Genomic DNA, 22241 nt, shown 5'->3' with positions numbered 1-22241 from the left:
CACAGCACACACACACACATACACACAGCACCCCCACACACAGCACACACACCACTCACACAGCACACACACAGCACACACACACAGCACCCCCACACAAGCACACACACCACTCACACAGCACACTCACACAGCACACACACACAGCACACACACACACAGCACACACACACAGCACCCCCACACACAGCACACACACCACTCACACAGCACACTCACACAGCACACTCACACAGGACACACACACAGCACTCACACACACAGCACACACAGAGACACTCACACCGCCCCTCATCCACGGCTTTGATTGAGCACGGGGGCCTGCACTGCTCATCTGGCGCGACCTTCGCCTGACACCTCCTCACTTGCTGGAACTCGGCAGACATCCCCCACCAATCCCCTGACACTCAGCAGCCACATCGTCCACACACACAAGTACACAACACTACGACACTCCCACACGCCTGCAGCATACCGCTGCATGTGCACGCTACACCACGATCGTACATACAACACCACTGCTGTACCCGACACTGCTACGCCACGTAACATTATACCTGTGAACTACCATAAACTACTCCACTCCACCATTCCATGCCCTTCATCAGTGACGCTTCATTTCGCCTTGCACATGAGTGCATTCGATAATAGGTGTTCTCACAGGACACATAAGCAGAATTGTGAAATTATTTTGTGAAGTTTTTGAGGAAAATGCTCTCATTCCTCAAATCTCTCATTCTGTCCAGCATTTCCGACCAGGTTCCCTGAACACTTCATGAAGAGTACCAACTCCCCTGTCTACCTGAACACTTCATGAAGAGTACCAACTCCCCCTCTTCCTGAACACTTCATGAAGAGTACCAACTCCCCTGTCTACCTGAACACGTCATGAAGAGTACCAGCTCTCTCCTGTCTACCTGAACACTTCATGAAGGATACCAGCTCTCCCCTGTCTACCTGAACACTTCATGAAGAGTACCAACTCCCCTGTCTACCTGAACACTTCATGAAGAGTATCAGCTCTCCCCTGTCTACCTGAACACTTCATGAAGAGTACCAGCTCTCCCTTGTCTACCTGAACACTTCATGATGAGTACCAACTCTCCCCTGTCTACCTGAACACTTCATGAAGAGTATCAGCTCTCCCCTGTCTACCTGCAGGCACCGATGTTGCGAGGGATGCCTGTTGGTAGGCTGATGGTTCTCACAGCCAGAAGGGAAACATTTGATTGTATAGTGCACATAAACATGTTAGTCTTCCAGGGTTTTGAAATGTCGTTCAAATAAGGACATTTGTGTTTGTTTTGTATCCATAACAGCAAGGGAAAGTCGTAGAGGAAGACGTGCACTTTCACTACACACCTACAGACAACGGGCTTTCGATCGATACCAGATCTGTACATGTAGCTTTCAATGTGGATTCGTATAAGGTTTGTTCAAAGTGGCACACAGCCAACGGATTAATGATATATATACAGAGTATTTGCATGAATTGTACAGAATTATGAGCACCATCATTCGATGCGTGTACAGCATTCTGATCGTGAAATTACACTCCCGAGTGTGCATGCCCAGACCTAATATGAAACACGTGCTCAATTAACTCGCAGGAAACTATATGGGCAAGTTGGGGTTATCGGTGTCCTCGCGGTTGGCACGCTCAGACACAGTCAGTCGTTTTACAGGCAAATGTCTTCTTTTTCTCAATGCCGTGTTGGGAAATCGACAGGGGAGGCTCGAACGGTGCGAGTGGAGCAATGCCAGATCGCTCACCTGGAGGAACGGCGTGGCCGTAGGGAGTGGGGCAGACGCACGGCGTGGTGGCTCCAGGGCTCGAGCTCCACGTGGGCGACGCGGTGGTGGGGGGTGAAGTCGTTCTCGGTGGCGTTGACGGTGGAGGTGTTGAAGTTGTTGGTGGAGTGGTTGAGATTGTTGTTGGTGTTGATGGTGCAGTGGTTGTTGGTGGAGTGATTGAGGTTGTCGGTGTTGTTGGTGGTGGAATGGTTGATGGGGTTGTGCTGGGTGTTGTGGTTGACGTTGTTGATGGTGGAGTACTTGAAACTGTCGATGGTGTTGATGGAGTGCTCGAGGTTGTTCGTGGAGTGATTGACGTTGTTGATGGTGGAGTGGTTGTTGGTGGAGTGATTGAGGTTGTCGGTGTTGTTGGTGGTGGAATGGTTGATGGGGTTGTGCTGGGTGTTGTGGTTGACGTTGTTGATGGTGGAGTACTTGAAACTGTCGATGGTGTTGATGGAGTGCTCGAGGTTGTTCGTGGAGTGATTGACGTTGTTGATGGTGGAGTGGTTGATAGTGTTGTGCTCGAAGTTACTGATGGAGTTGTGGTGGTTGATGGTGTTGATGGTGGAGTGCTTGAAACTGTCGATGGTGTTGATGGAGTGCTCGAGGTTGTTTGTGGAGTGATCGAAGTTGTTGGTAGTGTTGGTGGAGTGCTTGAAGCTGTAGATGGTGTTGATGGTGGGGCGGTTGATGGGGTTGTGCTGGAAGTTGTTGATGGTGTTGTACTGGATGTGGTAGTTGCGGGTGTTGGTGGAGTGGTTGATGGTGGAATCATTGAAGTTGACGGAGTTGTGCTGGGTGTGGTGGCCGAGGGTGTTGGTGGTATTGATGGAGTGCTTGAAACTGTTGGTGGTGGTGTTGATGGTGGACTGGTTGATGGGGTTGTGCTGGGGGTGGTTGTGGGTATCCCTATACCTGCAGTCATTGGTGTTGAAATGTATGGGGTGGTTGTTTCAGGTCGATCACAAATCACACAGCAGAGAACCTTGATCTCGTAGTCTTCACATAAGTGAAGGTCATTGTTGAGACAAAGCAAGCCCTCATCCTTGTCACAGATAATGCCCGGCTGAAGCTCTCTGTTCTCTGAACCAATAATTCGGCACTCGATGTCACTGGGCTCAAAGCAGATGATATTTTCTCCTTCTACTTCCCGGATATGAGCAAACGTCTCATTGTCTCCAACAACATCAACCCTTGGGTTATCAGATGAGATCCATCTTGACCACTCGCAATGGGGCGAGCAGGTGGAAGATAGAGGCGTGCTATGTGTGGTAGGTGGTGTTGTATTTGGTGTCTCTATCATTTTGGTTGTTGTAGCTGAATTTGTTGTCGCTGGTGTTGATACTGGAGTGGTTGATGGAGTTGTGCTGGAAGTTGTTGATGAAGTTGTGCTGGGTATGGTGGTTGGTAGTGTTGGTGGAGTGAGTGAGGTTGTTGGTGGTGTTGAAGGTGGAGTGTTTGATGGGGTTGTGCTTGAAGTTGGTGGAGTTTTGCTGGGTGTGGTGGTTGGTGGTGTTGATGAAGTGCTTGAAGTTGTTGGTGGTGTTGATGGTGCAGTGGTTGATGGTGGAGTGATTGAAGTTGTCGGTGGAGTGATTGAGGTTATTGGTGGTGTTGGTAGAGTGCTTGAAGTTGTTGGTGGGGTAGTGCTGGAAGTTGTTGATGAAGTTGTGCTGGGTTTGGTGGTTGGTGATGTTGGTGAAGTGATTGAGGTTGTTAGTGGTGTTGAATGTGGAGTGTTTGATGGGGTTGTGCTTGAAGTTGGTGGAGTTTTGCTGGGTGTGGTGGTTGCAGTTGTTGATGGTGTTTGTGGAGTGATTGAGGTTGCTGGTGTTGTTGATAGTGGAGTATTTGATGGGGTTGTGTTTGGTGTGGTGGTTGCAGTTGTTGATGGAGTGATCGACGTGGTTGATGGTGTATGTGGAGTGAGTGAGGTTGTTGGTGGTGTTGATAATGGCGTGTTTGATGGGGTTGTGCTTGAAGTTGGTGGAGTTTTGCTGGGTGTGGTGGTTGGTGGTGTTGATAAAGTGCTTGAAGTTGTTGGAGGTGTTGATGGTGGAGTGGTTGACGTTGGAATGGTTGATGGCGTTGTGCTGAAAGTTGTTGATGGAGTTTTGCTGGGTGTGGTGGTTGGGGATGTTGGTGGTGTTGGTGGAGTGCTTGAAGTTGTTGGTGGGGTTGATGGTGCAGTGGTTGATGGTGGAGTGATTGAAGTTGTCGGTGGAGTGATTGAGGTTATTGGTGGTGTTGGTAGAGTGCTTGAAGTTGTTGGTGGGGTAGTGCTGGAAGTTGTTGATGAAGTTGTGCTGGGTATGGTGGTTGGTGATGTTGGTGGAGTGAGTGAGGTTGTTGGTGGTGTTGAAGGTGGAGTGTTTGATGGGGTTGTGCTTGAAGTTGGTGGAGTTTTGTTGGGTGTGGTGGTTGGTGGTGTTGATGAAGTGATTGAAGTTGTTGGTGGTGTTGATGGTGCAGTGGTTGATGGTGAAGTGCTTGAAGTTGTTGGTGGTGTTGATGGTGCAGTGGTTGAGGGTGAAGTGGTTGATGGGGTTGTGCTGGAAGTGGTTGATGGAGTTGTGGTGGTTGGGGATGTTGGTGGTGTTGGTGAAGTGATTGAAGTTGTTGGTGGTGTTGTTGATGGTGGAGTGGTTGAGGGTGGATGGGTTGATGGGGTTGTGCTGGAAGTTGTTGATGGAGTTGTGCTGGGTGTGGTGGTTGCAGTTGTTGATGGTGTTTGTGGAGTGATTGAGGTTGTTGGTGTTGTTGATAGTGGAGTGTTTGATGGGGTTGTGCTGGGTGTGGTGGTTGCAGTTGTTGATGGAGTGATCGACGTGGTTGATGGTGTTTGTGGAGTGATTGAGGTTGTTGGTGGTGTTGATAGTGGCGTGTTTGATGGGGTTGTGCTGGGTGTGGTGGTTGCAGTTGTTGATGGAGTGATCGACGTGGTTGATGGTGTTTGTGGAGTGATTGAGGTTGTTGGTGGTGTTGATAGTGGCGTGTTTGATGGGGTTGTGCTTGAAGTTGGTGGAGTTTTGCTGGGTGTGGTGGTTGGTGGTGTTGATGAAGTGCTTGAAGTTGTTGGTGGTGTTGATCGTGCAGTGGTTGATGGTGGAGTGATTGAAGTTGCTGGAGGTGTTGATGGTGGAGTGGTTGACGTTGGAATGGTTGATGGCGTTGTGCTGAAAGTTGTTGATGGAGTTTTGCTGGGTGTGGTGATTGGGGATGTTGGTGGTGTTGATGGAGTGATTGAAGTTGTTGGTGGTGTTGTGCTGGAAGTTATTGATGAAGTTGTGCTGGGTATGGTGGTTGGTGTTGTTGAAGGTGGAGTGTTTGATGGGGTTGTGCTTGAAGTTGATGGAGTTTTGCTTGGTGTGGTGGTTGGTGGTGTTGATGAAGTGCTTGAAGTTGTTGGTGGTGTTGATGGTGCAGTGGTTGATGGTGGAGTGATTGAAGTTGTTGGTGGTGTTGATAGTGGAGTGTTTGATGGGGTTGTGCTTGAAGTTGGTGGTGTTTTGCTGGGTGTGGTGGTTGGTGGTGTTGATGAAGTGCTTGAAGTTGTTGGTGGTGTTGATGGTGCAGTGGTTGATGGTGGAGTGATTGAAGTTGTTGGTGGTGTTGATAGTGGAGTGTTTGATGGGCTTGTGCTTGAAGTTGGTGGAGTTTTGCTGGGTGTGGTGGTTGCTGGTGTTGATGAAGTGCTTGAAGTTGTTGGTGGTGTTGATGGTGCAGTGGTTGATGGTGGAGTGATTGAAGTTGTCGGTGGAGTGATTGAGGTTATTGGTGGTGTTGGTAGAGTGCTTGAAGTTGTTGGTGGGGTAGTGCTGGAAGTTGTTGATGAAGTTGTGCTGGGTTTGGTGGTTGGTGATGTTGGTGGAGTGAGTGAGGTTGTTGGTGGTGTTGAAGGTGGAGTGTTTAATGGAGTTGTGCTTGAAGTTGGTGGAGTTTTGCTGGGTGTGGTGGTTGGTGGTGTTGATGAAGTGCTTGAAGTTGTTGGTGGTGTTGATCGTGCAGTGGTTGATGGTGGAGTGATTGAAGTTGCTGGAGGTGTTGATGGTGGAGTGGTTGACGTTGGAATGGTTGATGGCGTTGTGCTGAAAGTTTTTGATGGAGTGTTGCTGGGTGTGGTGATTGGGGATGTTGGTGGTGTTGATGGAGTGATTGAAGTTGTTGGTGGTGTTGTGCTGGAAGTTATTGATGAAGTTGTGCTGGGTATGGTGGTTGGTGTTGTTGAAGGTGGAGTGTTTGATGGGGTTGTGCTTGAAGTTGGTGGAGTTTTGCTGGGTGTGGTGGTTGGTGGTGTTGATGAAGTGCTTGAAGTTGTTGGTGGTGTTGATGGTGCAGTGGTTGATGGTGAAGTGGTTGATGGGGTTGTGGTGGTTGGGGATATTGGTGGTGTTGGTGAAGTGATTGAAGTTGTTTGTGGTGGTGTTGATGGTGGAGTGGTTGAGGGTGGATGGGTTGATGGGGTTGTGCTGGAAGTTGGTGGAGTTTTGCTTGGTGAAGTGGTTGGTGGTGTTGGTGAAGTGATTGAAGTTGTTTGTGGTGGTGTTGATGGTGGAGTGGTTGAGGGTGGATGGGTTGATGGGGTTGTGCTGGAAGTTGGTGTAGTTTTGCTTGGTGAAGTGGTTGGTGGTGTTGATGGTGCAGTGGTTGATGGTGGAGTGATTGAAGTTGTTGGTGGTGTTGATGGTGCAGTGGTTGATGGTGGAGTGATTGAAGTTGTTGGTGGTGTTGATGGTGCAGTGGTTGATGGTGGAGTGATTGAAGTTGTTGGTGGTGTTGATGGTGCAGTGGTTGATGGTGAAGTGGTTGATGGAGTTGTGGTGGTTGGGGATGTTGGTGGTGTTGGTGAAGTGATTGAAGTTGTTGGTGGTGTTGTTGATGGTGGAGTGGTTGAGGGTGGATGGGTTGATGGGGTTGTGCTGGAAGTTGTTGATGGAGTTGTGCTGGGTGGGGTGGTTGCAGTTGTTGATGGTGTTTGTGGAGTGATTGAGGTTGTTGGTGTTGTTGATAGTGGAGTATTTGATGGGGTTGTGTTTGGTGTGGTGGTTGCAGTTGTTGATGGAGTGATCGACGTGGTTGATGGTGTATGTGGAGTGAGTGAGGTTGTTGGTGGTGTTGATAGTGGCGTGTTTGATGGGGTTGTGCTTGAAGTTGGTGGAGTTTTGCTGGGTGTGGTGGTTGGTGGTGTTGATGAAGTGCTTGAAGTTGCTGGAGGTGTTGAAGGTGGAGTGTTTGAAGTTGTTGGTGGGGTAGTGCTGGAAGTTGTTGATGAAGTTGTGCTGGGTATGGTGGTTGGTGATGTTGGTGGAGTGAGTGAGGTTGTTGGTGGTGTTGAAGGTGGAGTGTTTGATGGGGTTGTGCTTGAAGTTGGTGGAGTTTTGTTGGGTGTGGTGGTTGGTGGTGTTGATGAAGTGATTGAAGTTGTTGGTGGTGTTGATGGTGCAGTGGTTGAGGGTGAAGTGGTTGATGGGGTTGTGCTGGAAGTGGTTGATGGAGTTGTGGTGGTTGGGGATGTTGGTGAAGTGATTGAAGTTGTTGGTGGTGTTGTTGATGGTGGAGTGGTTGAGGGTGGATGGGTTGATGGGGTTGTGCTGGAAGTTGTTGATGGAGTTGTGCTGGGTGTGGTGGTTGCAGTTGTTGATGGTGTTTGTGGAGTGATTGAGGTTGTTGGTGTTGTTGATAGTGGAGTGTTTGATGGGGTTGTGCTTGGTGTGGTGGTTGCAGTTGTTGATGGAGTGATCGACGTGGTTGATGGTGTATGTGGAGTGAGTGAGGTTGTTGGTGGTGTTGATAGTGGCGTGTTTGATGGGGTTGTGCTTGAAGTTGGTGGAGTTTTGCTGGGTGTGGTGGTTGGTGGTGTTGATGAAGTGCTTGAAGTTGTTGGAGGTGTTGATGGTGCAGTGGTTGATAGTGAAGTGCTTGAAGTTGTTGGAGGTGTTGATGGTGGAGTGGTTGACGTTGGAATGGTTGATGGCGTTGTGCTGAAAGTTGTTGATGGAGTTTTGCTGGGTGTGGTGATTGGGGATGTTGGTGGTGTTGATGGAGTGATTGAAGTTGTTGGTGGTGTTGTGCTGGAAGTTATTGATGAAGTTGTGCTGGGTATAGTGGTTGGTGTTGTTGAAGGTGGAGTGTTTGATGGGGTTGTGCTTGAAGTTGATGGAGTTTTGCTTGGTGTGGTGGTTGGTGGTGTTGATGAAGTGCTTGAAGTTGTTGGTGGTGTTGATGGTGCAGTGGTTGATGGCGGAGTGATTGAAGTTGTTGGTGGTGTTGATAGTGGAGTGTTTGATGGGGTTGTGCTTGAAGTTGGTGGTGTTTTGCTGGGTGTGGTGGTTGGTGGTGTTGATGAAGTGCTTGAAGTTGTTGGTGGTGTTGATGGTGCAGTGGTTGATGGTGGAGTGATTGAAGTTGTTGGTGGTGTTGATAGTGGAGTGTTTGATGGGGTTGTGCTTGAAGTTGGTGGTGTTTTGCTGGGTGTGGTGGTTGGTGGTGTTGATGAAGTGCTTGAAGTTGTTGGTGGTGTTGATGGTGCAGTGGTTGATGGTGGAGTGATTGAAGTTGTTGGTGGTGTTGATAGTGGAGTGTTTGATGGGCTTGTGCTTGAAGTTGGTGGAGTTTTGCTGGGTGTGGTGGTTGCTGGTGTTGATGAAGTGCTTGAAGTTGTTGGTGGTGTTGATGGTGCAGTGGTTGATGGTGGAGTGATTGAAGTTGTCGGTGGAGTGATTGAGGTTATTGGTGGTGTTGGTAGAGTGCTTGAAGTTGTTGGTGGGGTAGTGCTGGAAGTTGTTGATGAAGTTGTGCTGGGTTTGGTGGTTGGTGATGTTGGTGGAGTGAGTGAGGTTGTTGGTGGTGTTGAAGGTGGAGTGTTTAATGGGGTTGTGCTTGAAGTTGGTGGAGTTTTGCTGGGTGTGGTGGTTGGTGGTGTTGATGAAGTGCTTGAAGTTGTTGGTGGTGTTGATGGTGCAGTGGTTGATGGTGGAGTGATTGAAGTTGCTGGAGGTGTTGATGGTGGAGTGGTTGACGTTGGAATGGTTGATGGCGTTGTGCTGAAAGTTTTTGATGGAGTGTTGCTGGGTGTGGTGATTGGGGATGTTGGTGGTGTTGATGGAGTGATTGAAGTTGTTGGTGGTGTTGTGCTGGAAGTTATTGATGAAGTTGTGCTGGGTATGGTGGTTGGTGTTGTTGAAGGTGGAGTGTTTGATGGGGTTGTGCTTGAAGTTGATGGAGTTTTGCTTGGTGTGGTGGTTGGTGGTGTTGATGAAGTGCTTGAAGTTGTTGGTGGTGTTGATGGTGCAGTGGTTGATGGTGGAGTGATTGAAGTTGTTGGTGGTGTTGATAGTGGAGTGTTTGATGGGGTTGTGCTTGAAGTTGGTGGTGTTTTGCTGGGTGTGGTGGTTGGTGGTGTTGATGAAGTGCTTGAAGTTGTTGGTGGTGTTGATGGTGCAGTGGTTGATAGTGAAGTGCTTGAAGTTGTTGGAGGTGTTGATGGTGGAGTGGTTGACGTTGGAATGGTTGATGGCGTTGTGCTGAAAGTTGTTGATGGAGTTTTGCTGGGTGTGGTGATTGGGGATGTTGGTGGTGTTGATGGAGTGATTGAAGTTGTTGGTGGTGTTGTGCTGGAAGTTATTGATGAAGTTGTGCTGGGTATGGTGGTTGGTGTTGTTGAAGGTGGAGTGTTTGATGGGGTTGTGCTTGAAGTTGATGGAGTTTTGCTTGGTGTGGTGGTTGGTGGTGTTGATGAAGTGCTTGAAGTTGTTGGTGGTGTTGATGGTGCAGTGGTTGATGGTGGAGTGATTGAAGTTGTTGGTGGTGTTGATAGTGGAGTGTTTGATGGGGTTGTGCTTGAAGTTGGTGGTGTTTTGCTGGGTGTGGTGGTTGGTGGTGTTGATGAAGTGCTTGAAGTTGTTGGTGGTGTTGATGGTGCAGTGGTTGATGGTGGAGTGATTGAAGTTGTTGGTGGTGTTGATAGTGGAGTGTTTGATGGGCTTGTGCTTGAAGTTGGTGGAGTTTTGCTGGGTGTGGTGGTTGCTGGTGTTGATGAAGTGCTTGAAGTTGTTGGTGGTGTTGATGGTGCAGTGGTTGATGGTGGAGTGATTGAAGTTGTCGGTGGAGTGATTGAGGTTATTGGTGGTGTTGGTAGAGTGCTTGAAGTTGTTGGTGGGGTAGTGCTGGAAGTTGTTGATGAAGTTGTGCTGGGTTTGGTGGTTGGTGATGTTGGTGGAGTGAGTGAGGTTGTTGGTGGTGTTGAAGGTGGAGTGTTTAATGGGGTTGTGCTTGAAGTTGGTGGAGTTTTGCTGGGTGTGGTGGTTGGTGGTGTTGATGAAGTGCTTGAAGTTGTTGGTGGTGTTGATGGTGCAGTGGTTGATGGTGGAGTGATTGAAGTTGCTGGAGGTGTTGATGGTGGAGTGGTTGACGTTGGAATGGTTGATGGCGTTGTGCTGAAAGTTTTTGATGGAGTGTTGCTGGGTGTGGTGATTGGGGATGTTGGTGGTGTTGATGGAGTGATTGAAGTTGTTGGTGGTGTTGTGCTGGAAGTTATTGATGAAGTTGTGCTGGGTATGGTGGTTGGTGTTGTTGAAGGTGGAGTGTTTGATGGGGTTGTGCTTGAAGTTGATGGAGTTTTGCTTGGTGTGGTGGTTGGTGGTGTTGATGAAGTGCTTGAAGTTGTTGGTGGTGTTGATGGTGCAGTGGTTGATGGTGGAGTGATTGAAGTTGTTGGTGGTGTTGATAGTGGAGTGTTTGATGGGGTTGTGCTTGAAGTTGGTGGTGTTTTGCTGGGTGTGGTGGTTGGTGGTGTTGATGAAGTGCTTGAAGTTGTTGGTGGTGTTGATGGTGCAGTGGTTGATGGTGGAGTGATTGAAGTTGTTGGTGGTGTTGATGGTGCAGTGGTTGATGGTGAAGTGGTTGATGGAGTTGTGGTAATTGGGGATGTTGGTGGTGTTGGTGAAGTGATTGAAGTTGTTGGTGGTGTTGATGGTGCAGTGGTTGATGGTGGAGTGATTGAAGTTGTTGGTGGTGTTGATAGTGGAGTGTTTGATGGGCTTGTGCTTGAAGTTGGTGGAGTTTTGCTGGGTGTGGTGGTTGCTGGTGTTGATGAAGTGCTTGAAGTTGTTGGTGGTGTTGATGGTGCAGTGGTTGATGGTGGAGTGATTGAAGTTGTCGGTGGAGTGATTGAGGTTATTGGTGGTGTTGGTAGAGTGCTTGAAGTTGTTGGTGGGGTAGTGCTGGAAGTTGTTGATGAAGTTGTGCTGGGTTTGGTGGTTGGTGATGTTGGTGGAGTGAGTGAGGTTGTTGGTGGTGTTGAAGGTGGAGTGTTTAATGGGGTTGTGCTTGAAGTTGGTGGAGTTTTGCTGGGTGTGGTGGTTGGTGGTGTTGATGAAGTGCTTGAAGTTGTTGGTGGTGTTGATCGTGCAGTGGTTGATGGTGGAGTGATTGAAGTTGCTGGAGGTGTTGATGGTGGAGTGGTTGACGTTGGAATGGTTGATGGCGTTGTGCTGAAAGTTTTTGATGGAGTGTTGCTGGGTGTGATGATTGGGGATGTTGGTGGTGTTGATGGAGTGATTGAAGTTGTTGGTGGTATTGTGCTGGAAGTTGTTGATGAAGTTGTGCTGGGTATGGTGGTTGGTGTTGTTGAAGGTGGAGTGTTTGATGGGGTTGTGCTTGAAGTTGGTGGAGTTTTGTTGGGTGTGGTGGTTGGTGGTGTTGATGAAGTGATTGAAGTTGTTGGTGGTGTTGATGGTGCAGTGGTTGAGGGTGGATGGGTTGATGGGGTTGTGCTGGAAGTTGTTGATGGAGTTGTGCTGGGTATGGTGGTTGGTGGTGTCCCTATTGTTGTGTTACAGCACAGGACTTTGATATGGTAGTCGTAGCATATGTCATCAACACCTCCACTATGTTTATGGAGGCAGATGAAGCCCAGGTCCTTGTCGCAGATCACGTTGGTGTTCAGGTCGGTTATCGGCGCGCCCGGGAAACTCACTGCCTCACAGCTGATGTTGATGGGGTGATCGCAGACCCAGTTGATTTTTTCCGAGATGTGAGCGTATGTCTCGTTGTCTCCAACGCCATCTTTTTTTGGGTAGTCGGTGTTTATCCAATCTGTCCACTCACATTCCCACACATGGCCGGAGCTGGTGGTTGCTACAGGAGTCTGAGTTGAGGACAGCTGGGACGATCCTGTTGGGGTTGTAGTGATCGTTGACGATGGTAATGGTGGTGTTGTCCTGGGAGTGGTTGAAGTGGTTGTTCGTGGGGTACTTGAGGTTGTTGGTGGTGTTGGTGGTGTTGATGGAGGAGTGATTGAGGGTGGATGGGTTGTTAGGGTTGTGCTGGAAGTCGGTGGAGTTTTGCTGGGTGTGGTGGTTGGTGGCGTTGATGAAGTGCTTGAAGTTGTTGGTGGTGTTGATGGTGGAGTGGTTGAGGGTGGATAGGTTGATGGGGTTGTGCTGGAAGTTGTTGATGGAGTTGTGCTGGGTATGGTGGTTGGTGGTGTCCCTATTGTTGTGTTACAGCACAGGACTTTGATATGGTAGTCGTAGCATATGTCATCAACACCTCCACTATGTTTATGGAGGCAGATGAAGCCCAGGTCCTTGTCGCAGATCACGTTGGTGTTCAGGTCGGTTATCGGCGCGCCCGGGAAACTCACTGCCTCACAGCTGATGTTGATGGGGTGATCGCAGACCCAGTTGATTTTTTCCGAGATGTGAGCGTATGTCTCGTTGTCTCCAACGCCATCTTTTTTTGGGTAGTCGGTGTTTATCCAATCTGTCCACTCACATTCCCACACATGGCCGGAGCTGGTGGTTGCTACAGGAGTCTGAGTTGAGGACAGCTGGGACGATCCTGTTGGGGTTGTAGTGATCGTTGACGATGGTAATGGTGGTGTTGTCCTGGGAGTGGTTGAAGTGGTTGTTCGTGGGGTACTTGAGGTTGTTGGTGGTGTTGGTGGTGTTGATGGAGGAGTGATTGAGGGTGGATGGGTTGTTAGGGTTGTGCTGGAAGTCGGTGGAGTTTTGCTGGGTGTGGTGGTTGGTGGCGTTGATGAAGTGCTTGAAGTTGTTGGTGGTGTTGATGGTGGAGTGGTTGAGGGTGGATAGGTTGATGGGGTTGTGCTGGAAGTTGTTGATGGAGTTGTGCTGGGTATGGTGGTTGGTGGTGTCCCTATTGTTGTGTTACAGCACAGGACTTTGATATGGTAGTCGTAGCATATGTCATCAACGCCTCCACTATGTTTATGGAGGCAGATGAAGCCCAGGTCCTTGTCGCAGATCACGTTGGTGTTCAGGTCGGTTATCGGCGCGCCCGGGAAACTCACTGCCTCACAGCTGATGTTGATGGGGTGATCGCAGACCCAGTTGATTTTTTCCGAGATGTGAGCGTATGTCTCGTTGTCTCCAACGCCATCTTTTTTTGGGTAGTCGGTGTTTATCCAATCTGTCCACTCACATTCCCACACAGGGCCGGAGCTGGTGGTTGCTACAGGAGTCTGAGTTGAGGACAGCTGGGACGATCCTGTTGGGGTTGTAGTGCCTGTCGCTGTGGTTGTTGTTGCGGAGGTAGCTGTGGTGGGGCTCGTTGAGGTTGCTGTGGTGGGGCTCGTTGAGGCTGTAGTTGTTGCGGTGGTTTGACCAGTTTGTCCGGATGTCACTGTAACCACGGTTGCTGTTACAGCAGAGACCACCGCAGTGTTAGGCGTAACTCACAAACGAATGGAAGCATCAGTAACTCAAGAGGCAAGGGATCTCATCTAAGGCTACATTTGTCTAAGTGGCCACCTGAAGGCAATCTGTTGACATTTAATCACATTGTATAATTTTATATATTTGCACTAATTTCCTTCCAGATAGTATTTCATACTCCTTGTACTTTTTTCATTAGCAAACCGCCATTAGTAACTTAGCCTAATCAATGTATTTACATTATATTATTTTTACTTTTCTGTTAGATTCATTAGCAATAAAATATTTTGAAACATTCTGTGAATGTAAATTGACTCTGAATTCCCGGTCGCCCTTGCCAAAGAGGCGATGATACATGCGTCTCAAGCAGGTTGAAGTATATTTTAGTTAAATAGAGGAGACTCCTGGATACTGCATGTGAGCATCTGTTATGTAATGATGTGAGGGCACATGTCCATCGTCACGTTAGCCGTCGCTGGAGCGCTCGGGTGAGAGAAGTAAAGGTGGGGTCGAACTCGAGGTCTAGAGCTACAAGGATAGAACTACAGATCGAGAATTACAGGACTTGTGCAAGACAATTGGGCCAGGTGCAGGAACACTCACTGAATATGGTGGTTGTGGTTTGGCTGATGGTGACGACAGTGGGACCGGTGGTGCTGGCGGTGCTGCCAACAGTAGGTGTGGTTGTGCTGCCGCACGGTGTCACCACGCGGTAGGAGACGTTGCCATTTTCGCCGCAGTAAGCCTCGTAGCACACGCCCATGCCGTCGTCCACCACGTAGATGGTCTCGTTGTACTGGTACTCGGTCCCGTTCCAAATGCACGCGCACTCCGGAACGGGCGTGCACTCGATGCGCGACTCCGCCGTGCACAGGCTGCATGCGACGGAACACGATTAACACCTCCAAGGAGAAGGGACTGCGGTAAACCTCTAGAGAAACGTGTTGCGAAGGTTCTCTGTCACACAGTATTGCCGTCTTTTCACCTGCTGGTGAGTGTGGCCAATGCGTGGATCACAAGATAATTTTTGTGAATCTCGGCACAAATTCGAACAAACGGCAACATGAGCATATAATAGTGGCATGCAGAGCGCTAGATCACAATTGACTTGGGGCAAATGGGTGGTATTTTAGGCCCCCGGCGGTACTTTAGGCCGTGTTGGTGACAAGTGAGGTCGAGCCTTCGCATCGGGCCTAGTTGGCTGCACACATGATGGAGCCTGAGTTGGGCCTAGCTGTCCGTGCAACATCGCACAGCCTGGGTTGGACCGAGTGATGCGTAGTGGTGTTATATTTTTAGATATGTTTGAATGCTTAGTTAATATAGCAGTCGCACATGCAAAGCTAATCTAAGTGATGGGAATGCTGCATAAAGCTAAATGTTTAATGTTAGTGTCCCGCATGTGTAATGTACAGCGTTATAATTCATACTAATAATCCGTGATTAGTACTTACATAAAAAAGTAGCTGCCCTCATTAAATATGTATACTTGGGCACTACAGGGTTAAATCCAAATAATTGTTGGTAATATTTTCTTTTGCATCGTGGAGTCCATTGAGACCCACCAAAATAGATGAGAGCGCTCGATGTATTGGCCACCACTGCCTTAGATGCTGAACGCTTGTGTAGCGAGGGCACTGTCATCTGGTGAGGGTGAGTGGTGAGGGTCACGCACTGGTGGTGTGGGAATCGGAACGGTGCTCACCAGTGTTCGCAGCGATTGGACGACGGCACGGTCTCGCTCGTGTTGTAGTGGATGCTCGGGTCGTCAGAGTCATAGCAGCCACAGTCTTCTAGCGCCACGCACTTCATGCTGTTCTCCTCTAGGAAAGGGAACTCAGGGGGGCACGTGGGAAAGCAGCCTGGGCGCGGGGGGGGGGGACACAGGAGGCACAGGGGATAGAAGTCAGCACCGTGCGGCCTCGGACACTTTCACATTGTCGATTTTCTAACGACGGCGTGTTGGAGTTGCCACGGCGTGTGGAGAAGAAACTCCGTCTCATTGTTTGAGAAGGACTGCAAACAACTCCTCCTCGTCCCCGCCACGGGGCCCTGGATCCCCCCAGCGTGTGTAACCCTTACCCTCAATGGAGGGGAGGTGGGTGGAGCAGTTCTGCTCTGGGTAGCGGCAGCTCTGGATGCACGGCTTCTTGCACGGCTCGAAGTGCCACTCGCACTCGTGGCCCGGCTCGTTGTAGTAGTCGCAGAATGCCGCTGTGGGGGAACGCGCACGCGGTCACACACGCATACGTACGGGGACCTGTGTTCATGCTCGCTACTAGCACATCATCATCATCCACTGTGTAATGCACCATTCACAATATCGGTCTCAATGCCCTGTAGTGTGGTTCATAGCCTGTGGAACTCTCAACCTAGTGGGATAAGCGAGTGTCTGTAGGTAGAGAGCTTTAAATATTCACTCAAGACCCAGCTCTCTATCTTGCTCTTTATGAGTTTTGATTCCTACTGGCTGTGCGGATATAGTTGATTTCTCACTCGATTAAATTTGCATTTTATTCTTTGTGTACATGCACATTGATCATCTAGCGGACTTGTTTTAAACATGAATGTTGGTTGACCGAGTGAATGCGCAATCACCAGGAACACATTCACAGTTGAATCATAAACAAGTGACCTCCACACGTTATACCATGGTTACGGTGCTGGCCAGTGCGGGTTGGTGCGGTGGGAGAAGGGGGGCAGGACTAGGTCACGTTATAACTTACCGCTAACGTTAGCCGTGGTCAGGAATTCACCTCGACTCGTAAAGCTTGTGGCGCTGTGTGCTAACCGCCGCACCGCTATTTCTCCCACTTTCGGTCCCGTTTAAGAACAAGTAACAACCATCGATCCATCCTCCCGCTTTGCTCGTCGTGCAGGGACCGCGGTTCGCGGGACTCACGGCAGATGACCGGGGACCTCCAGGCGATGCACTCCCCGGCGTCGCGGCAGGCCTGCGCGTAGGCCGACATGGCCGTGCAGAAGCAGGCGCAGTCGCCGCCCATGTCGCAGCCGCACGAGTCACGCACGCACGCCTCGTAGTACGGCAGGGGGTCGACCTGCAGCACACAGTCCCGCGTCGGTCTGCTACTCAACGTCGCACTGCAGCTCGGTGCAGTTGGGAGAGCACTGCCGCTCAATGTCACACCGCCTACTGCGATCTATCATGGATTGATATTCTGGATGAGCAATCGACTGCTTGATTGAAGTCAACAATTTCACTCAACCTCTTCATTCCACTTTCCTAGCCACCATGGTAAGAGCAGCCTTCAACAACATGCATGCCAAAATACTGCCAAATCAGCGTGCCAAATTGACTGTAACCACACATAGGTCTATTCAGCCTTATCCAAGGCAATCTAACTTGATGTGGTTTTTCTAGTGTATATATACAAAAGTGTACCGTAACTTATTTGTAGTGGAGATCTAAGGCATTCTAGTATACCTTTCAGGCTTCCATCCACCACTGAGTAGCCATGAAGCGATTATATATGTTATCTTACACTAAGCAGCGGCAATAGTTGGGATAATAATTCCGCTCGTAGCCATGAGGCCAATGAGCAGCTGGCACTCGTAAATGTCGAACTTCTTTGGCACTGTACATAGCTAACCATGCTCATCGGATTCACGGTGAATGGTTGCCTTCGCTTAAGCCCGTTGACATTAGGGGGCCACCTAGGCACGCATAGGGGTCCTTGCCGGCTTCCGGGCTGACACAGCCAGCGATCAGAGCACTGCTGGTGGAGGCCTTGCAAGAGGCTGAAGGAGGCAAGCTGGAATTCCGCAGGCAGAGGGCGCCGAGAGACGAACGATCAAGAAGTCGCACCTTGGCGTGGCAGCCCTTGAACGCGTCTCCCTTCACGCGCGAACACTCCCGCTCGGCCCACGCCTTGCGGTACGGGTTCATGTAGCACGGGTCGGCGTTGGCGGTGGTCTTCGCGCACGCGAGGGACGAGACCTGCCAGGAGTTCCCAAACTCCACGGGGCTCGCCACCACCACCTGGCCTCGCACCGTGAAGTCGTTGGCGGAGTCTCCGTCCATGTCTCCGCACAGCCCGCACAGCCGGCCCTGCGCCAAGAAGCGGGCAGGGAGGGGTAGAGGTGTGAAGGTAGGGAGAGGGAGCGAGGGAAAGAGAGTAATGGAGAGGCAGAGAAAGATTGGCGAAAAAGTAGGGAGAGATGTAGAGAGAAATGGGAGAGAGTAATGGAGAGCAGGTAGAAAGGCATTGGGAGAGAGAGGGAGGAGTGTGGGGAGAGGGGGTACAGGCTAAGAGTGAAAAATCTATAGACTCAAGTGGTTTCGAGCAAACGAGGTTCTGGCAGTCATGCTCAGCCACCGGTTTACGGTTGTGTCATCAGTGCAGCGAGGGTCGTAAGAGTTGGTAATCTCTTTTAAGGCCGATTACCAATGCTGATTGCCCCCCGGTGAAGCGGGAGGCTTCCGTCCCCTATGTGCCTGCGCCGCGTGGGCGAGAGAGGCGACGTCGTACCCGGCTGTCGGAGGAGACCATGAGGCGCACGCTGTTGCCCCCGTCCCACTGCAGCAGCAGCCCGTTGGCGGCCTCCACGATGTGGGTGCCCCCCAGCTTTCGCATCCTGTACGGGATGTGGGGGCCCGCCCCACTCGTCACGGAGCTGATGCTGTGATCGCCATCGGCAAAGCGGATCTCCACGTCCTGGGACACGCGGCAGCGAACACCACCACCACGTAAACCCCAGCTGCGACGCAGGCGAGTGCAGGTGAGTGCAGGTGAGTGCAGGGGAGTGTTGGTGAGTGGTGGTGATTAGATTATTTGGCTGCTATACATTTCTACATGATAAGCCACTTCGTTGAGCTATCATTTATGGCCAGGTCGCTTCTGAAAAATAAGCCATGAGCTGAGTGACCTTTACCTGATAAAATAAAAGAGTGTATTTCTCTAAACATTGTTTATTTCACATTTTTTTGTGATTTGATAACCTTTCCTATACTTTGCACTCCTATCATGTTTTACATTGTTTGTTGTAACCTTTTGACCTCTCCCTACTGGACATCTGTGAACAATACTTTTATGGCGCATCGGATTTCTGCAGTATAAATCGAGATACCGATTCTGAGGTGAGCATAGGGAAGTGCAGGTGACTGCTGTAGATGATTTCAGGCGAGTGGATGTGAGTGTAGGGGACGAGTCGAGGTGAATGCAGATGAATATAGGAGCTCAAGTGAGTGGTGGTGAGTGGTGGTGGGCACAGAGGAGTAGTGGAGAGTGGTGGTGTGCGCAGGCGAGTGGTGGTGGTGAGTGGTGGTGGTGAGTGGTGGTGGTGAGTGGTGGTGAGTGGTGGTGGTGGTGAGTGATGGTGGTGGTGAGTGGTGGTGGTGAGTGGTGGTGGTGAGTGGTGGTGGTGAGTGGTGGTGGTGTGTGGTGGTGGGTGGTGGTGGTGAGTGGTGGTGAGTGGTGGTGGTGAGTGGTGGTGAGTGGTGGTGAGTGGTGTGTGGTGGTGGTGAGTGGTGGTGAGTGGTGGTGGTGGTGGTGAGTGGTGGTGGTGAGTGGTGGTGGTGGTGAGTGGTGGTGAGTAGTGGTGGTGAGTGGTGGTGGTGAGTGGTGGTGGTAAGTGGTGGTGGTGGTGGTGAGTGGTGGTGAGTGGTGGTGGTGGTGAGTGGTGGTGGTGGTGAGTGGTGGTGGTGAGTGGTGGTGGTGAGGTACTCCACCCCGAGCAGGAGTTTGATGCTCTTGGAGCAGGCGACGCCCGAGGTTCCGCACGCCATGTTCTCTGTGATGACGCGGAAGCTTCCGCCCGCAGGGTTGGACGGACAGAAGTCCTGCGGGAGGCAGAAACCGGCACGACCCCGTGGCGCGTAGCTCGCCGCACAGCGTCACGAGCACAGAGCAAGAGGGGGGTGGGGGGTCAGGGGGAGGGGGCGGCCAGGGGGAGGGGGGGCCAGGGGGAGGGGGCGGCAGCGGGAGGGGGGGCCTCACCTGCGAGAGGATGTACTCGCACTTCCCGTCGAACAGGAAGCGCCGCCCGTCGTAGGTGGTGTAGTGTCCGTCCCCGTAGAAGGAGCACAGCCCCATGCAGTCGTCGTCCGTGCAGCTCCAGCGAGCGCCCTCGCACGTGCTGCACGCGCACGCGCAGACGCGTCTGCTCAGGGTCCGCGCGGCGGCTAACCTGCCGTAGCTTTACATGCATCGACCTCGGTGAAGCCTCAACTTGGGATATCAATGGTGTGGAGGAAAGGATTGAGATTCGGGGCAGGGGGGCGGGGGGTGGGAGTGATTACGGTTGGGGGATCGGAGTAAGCACGCAACACCGGCCGCTCACCACGTGTTGCAGTCGACGGCCACTCTGTCGCCCGGGCTGTAGCTCTGGCCGTTGTGCTGGCACGGGCACTGGTCAGGGCTCACGCACTCATCGGCGCTGTCCAGCACAGTGCCCTCGGGGCACATGCAGCCCGACACGCAGCCGGGCGTGTACTGCACACAAACACAAAGATCCCCCGTGTAGCCTTTAACAGACCGTTGGGGCAAGTGGTGTTAGCGAGCACCTGCGAAGGGCGGCATGGTACACAAGGGGGTGGCGTGGTCAGCACCACGTCCGGCTGCCATTGCTGATGTTTACACACTGCACCGGGTACTAATTTTTTAGGCTGGGTCGACCTAGAGGAGGCCCAGGACCGGTTCAGATAATCGTCACTGCCGTGAGCGAGAATCGAATTCAGGTTGCTTGGTCCATAGAGAAGCACCCCAACCACTCCACTACAGCTCCCCGCACGTGTTCACGACACGTGCACGCCAGCGTTTGCTGTGTTAGCCGGGGGGCAGAGCCACTCGTCCACTTGGACCCATTGAGACGAATGCTGCTCTCGCGCCTGGAGCCCTGCCTGTAACCGTGCCACGGGAATCTCTCCCCCCTCGGTGGCAGTGCAGCGGCTGCGCTGTCGGTGGGCGTGTGCGCGTGTGCCACTCACGCATTCCATCTGGGGGTTTTGGCACGTCCGCTCGCAAGCCAGCCCCTGCACCCCGAGTCCAGCAGTCTGGCAGTTGACGAACACCCGTGGAGCGAGGCACTCTGTGTACACAAAGACATGTACACACACACACAGGGACTCGCACAGGGACACATTGTAAAGTGTAAATTAAATGTGCCTTATGCTATTCTTGCGTTTGATCGCAAGATGTTCGGGAGCTCGATGCCAATGTCGGAGTCTGCTGCTGCTGCTGCCATAACGAGAGGGCTTCAGCAGAGAGACAGTTCGTGTCATTGTGCCATTCCTCCTTCTCTGTTGAAGGAGCGCCACAGCGGGTTCACTGTGCGTTACATGGCCATTGTGGCTGTGTCTTTTATTTTCCACTCATGAAGGAGACGTGTGCATTGGCCTGTTGATGATGCTCTGATTGTTCCGGCGTCTTTGAGGAGGGATGTCAAAGCCAGGGGGAGGTGCATTGTTTGGGTTGAAGTCGATCTGAGAAGTAAGCACGCATGTGCCTGCACGTGTGCCCGCGTGTGTGCACGCGTGTGCAAGCGTGTGCCTGTACGTGTGCCCGCGTGTGTGCACGCGTGTGCACGCATGTGCCTGCACGTGTGCCCGCGTGTGTGCACGCATGTGCAAGCGTGTGCCTGTACGTGTGCCCGCGTGTGTGCACGCGTGTGCACGCATGTGCCTGCACGTGTGCCCGCGTTTGTGCACGCGTGTGTGCACGCATGTGCCCATGTGTGCACGTCTGTGCCTGAGGTTTACCAGCCACTGTCTCGGACTTGCACTGGATCACGCCATGTCTGCACACACTGGGAGGAGAGGAACAGCGCGCACACAACGGTTGGGTAAGCGTACGCACGCAACGGCAAGCAGCTCCACGCGGAAGCCCTGCCCCGCGACTCCTGCTTTCACCGTCATGACACGCGTTTACCCAGGAGAGCCTCATTGAGTCTCTTCACTCTCTTTCAGTTTCGTCCAGCCAAGGATTTGCAGGAGGGGGCGATTGTGTAACGGAGTAAATTGCGGCAAGTTTGGACCGTGACACCGGCACACAGTGGCCTTCTCTTGCGAATTACATCAAGGGATCTTTAGTAGAGTAATGTTGTGGTTAATACAGCGCAGTATTAATCGGGGTAGCCGCTGGACTCGAACCGCGGAGCTCTGCAAAGAGCGGTGAACGGGCGCCCATTGGGCCGCGCCACTGCCCCTGTCCCGTGAACCCCCGAGCTCTCAGGCATCTCAACTATGCTGGAGCGCGCACGTCCATCCGCACGACATCCACCATTTCTGTAGCGCCTCTACTGCTGAGACCCTCATCGACGGATTCGTCAAATCCCGACCCAAATCTTGCCCCTCTCCCTGACAGGCTCCTCACATCCCTCGTCTCGACACTGCAGGTGCTCCAAACTGGTGTTTCTGTCGTCTCTCCGGCACCCATGAATGTGACCGCCTCTCCCCGATGCTCCGATCTCTCCACCGACTCCCAGCCCCAGATCAACTTCAAGCTCGCACTCGGCGTCTTCAAGATTCCGCATTGACTCGCTCCTGCCTACCTCTCCCCTCTCATCTCACTCTACTACTCCCCTTAATGCACTCTCGGCTCCAGTAACCAAGGCTTTCCAGGGTAGCCTCCAGTTAATATTCGGTGAATGCGAGGTTGCTCATTCTCTTGCCCTCTTCCCCCAGCCACCCGTATTGTCAACTCCCTGCCCCGGTTCAAGTCCAGAAGCAAGCCTTTCCTCTTTCCTCCACCCATGACCGACTGCCTCTCTCTGTAAAACAAATAGCCCAGCCGTCTCACTACAGCGTCT

At 51.5% G+C, this 22241-nt stretch overlaps 1 protein-coding gene across 1 annotated transcript in view; it reads right to left on the bottom strand.

Annotated features, from left to right (window-relative positions):
- Positions 1-2902: 2902 nt before the first annotated feature.
- Positions 2903-22241, bottom strand: part of LOC133351306 (protein PF3D7_1417600-like) — a 41660-nt gene continuing 22321 nt past the window's right edge. The window contains exons 23-34 of the mRNA XM_061566407.1: positions 21182-21239; positions 19776-19927; positions 19433-19571; positions 19165-19275; positions 17966-18151; positions 17302-17544; positions 16378-16534; positions 15558-15689; positions 15181-15337; positions 14174-14350; positions 13243-13458; positions 2903-11619 (exon numbers count right to left, since the gene is read on the bottom strand). Of these exons, the coding sequence (XP_061422391.1) occupies positions 3060-11619; positions 13243-13458; positions 14174-14350; positions 15181-15337; positions 15558-15689; positions 16378-16534; positions 17302-17544; positions 17966-18151; positions 19165-19275; positions 19433-19571; positions 19776-19927; positions 21182-21239 (10288 nt within the window). The 3' untranslated portion in view covers positions 2903-3059. The remainder of the gene's footprint in view (positions 11620-13242; positions 13459-14173; positions 14351-15180; positions 15338-15557; positions 15690-16377; positions 16535-17301; positions 17545-17965; positions 18152-19164; positions 19276-19432; positions 19572-19775; positions 19928-21181; positions 21240-22241) is intronic.

The sequence above is a fragment of the Lethenteron reissneri genome, chromosome 37 (assembly GCF_015708825.2).
Source record: "Lethenteron reissneri isolate LAM-NWPU_2019-01 chromosome 37, ASM1570882v1, whole genome shotgun sequence".
NCBI classification, from domain to species: domain Eukaryota; kingdom Metazoa; phylum Chordata; class Hyperoartia; order Petromyzontiformes; family Petromyzontidae; genus Lethenteron; species Lethenteron reissneri.
Note: the sequence above shows the minus strand (reverse complement) of the source record. Positions and strands in the feature narration are given on the sequence as shown.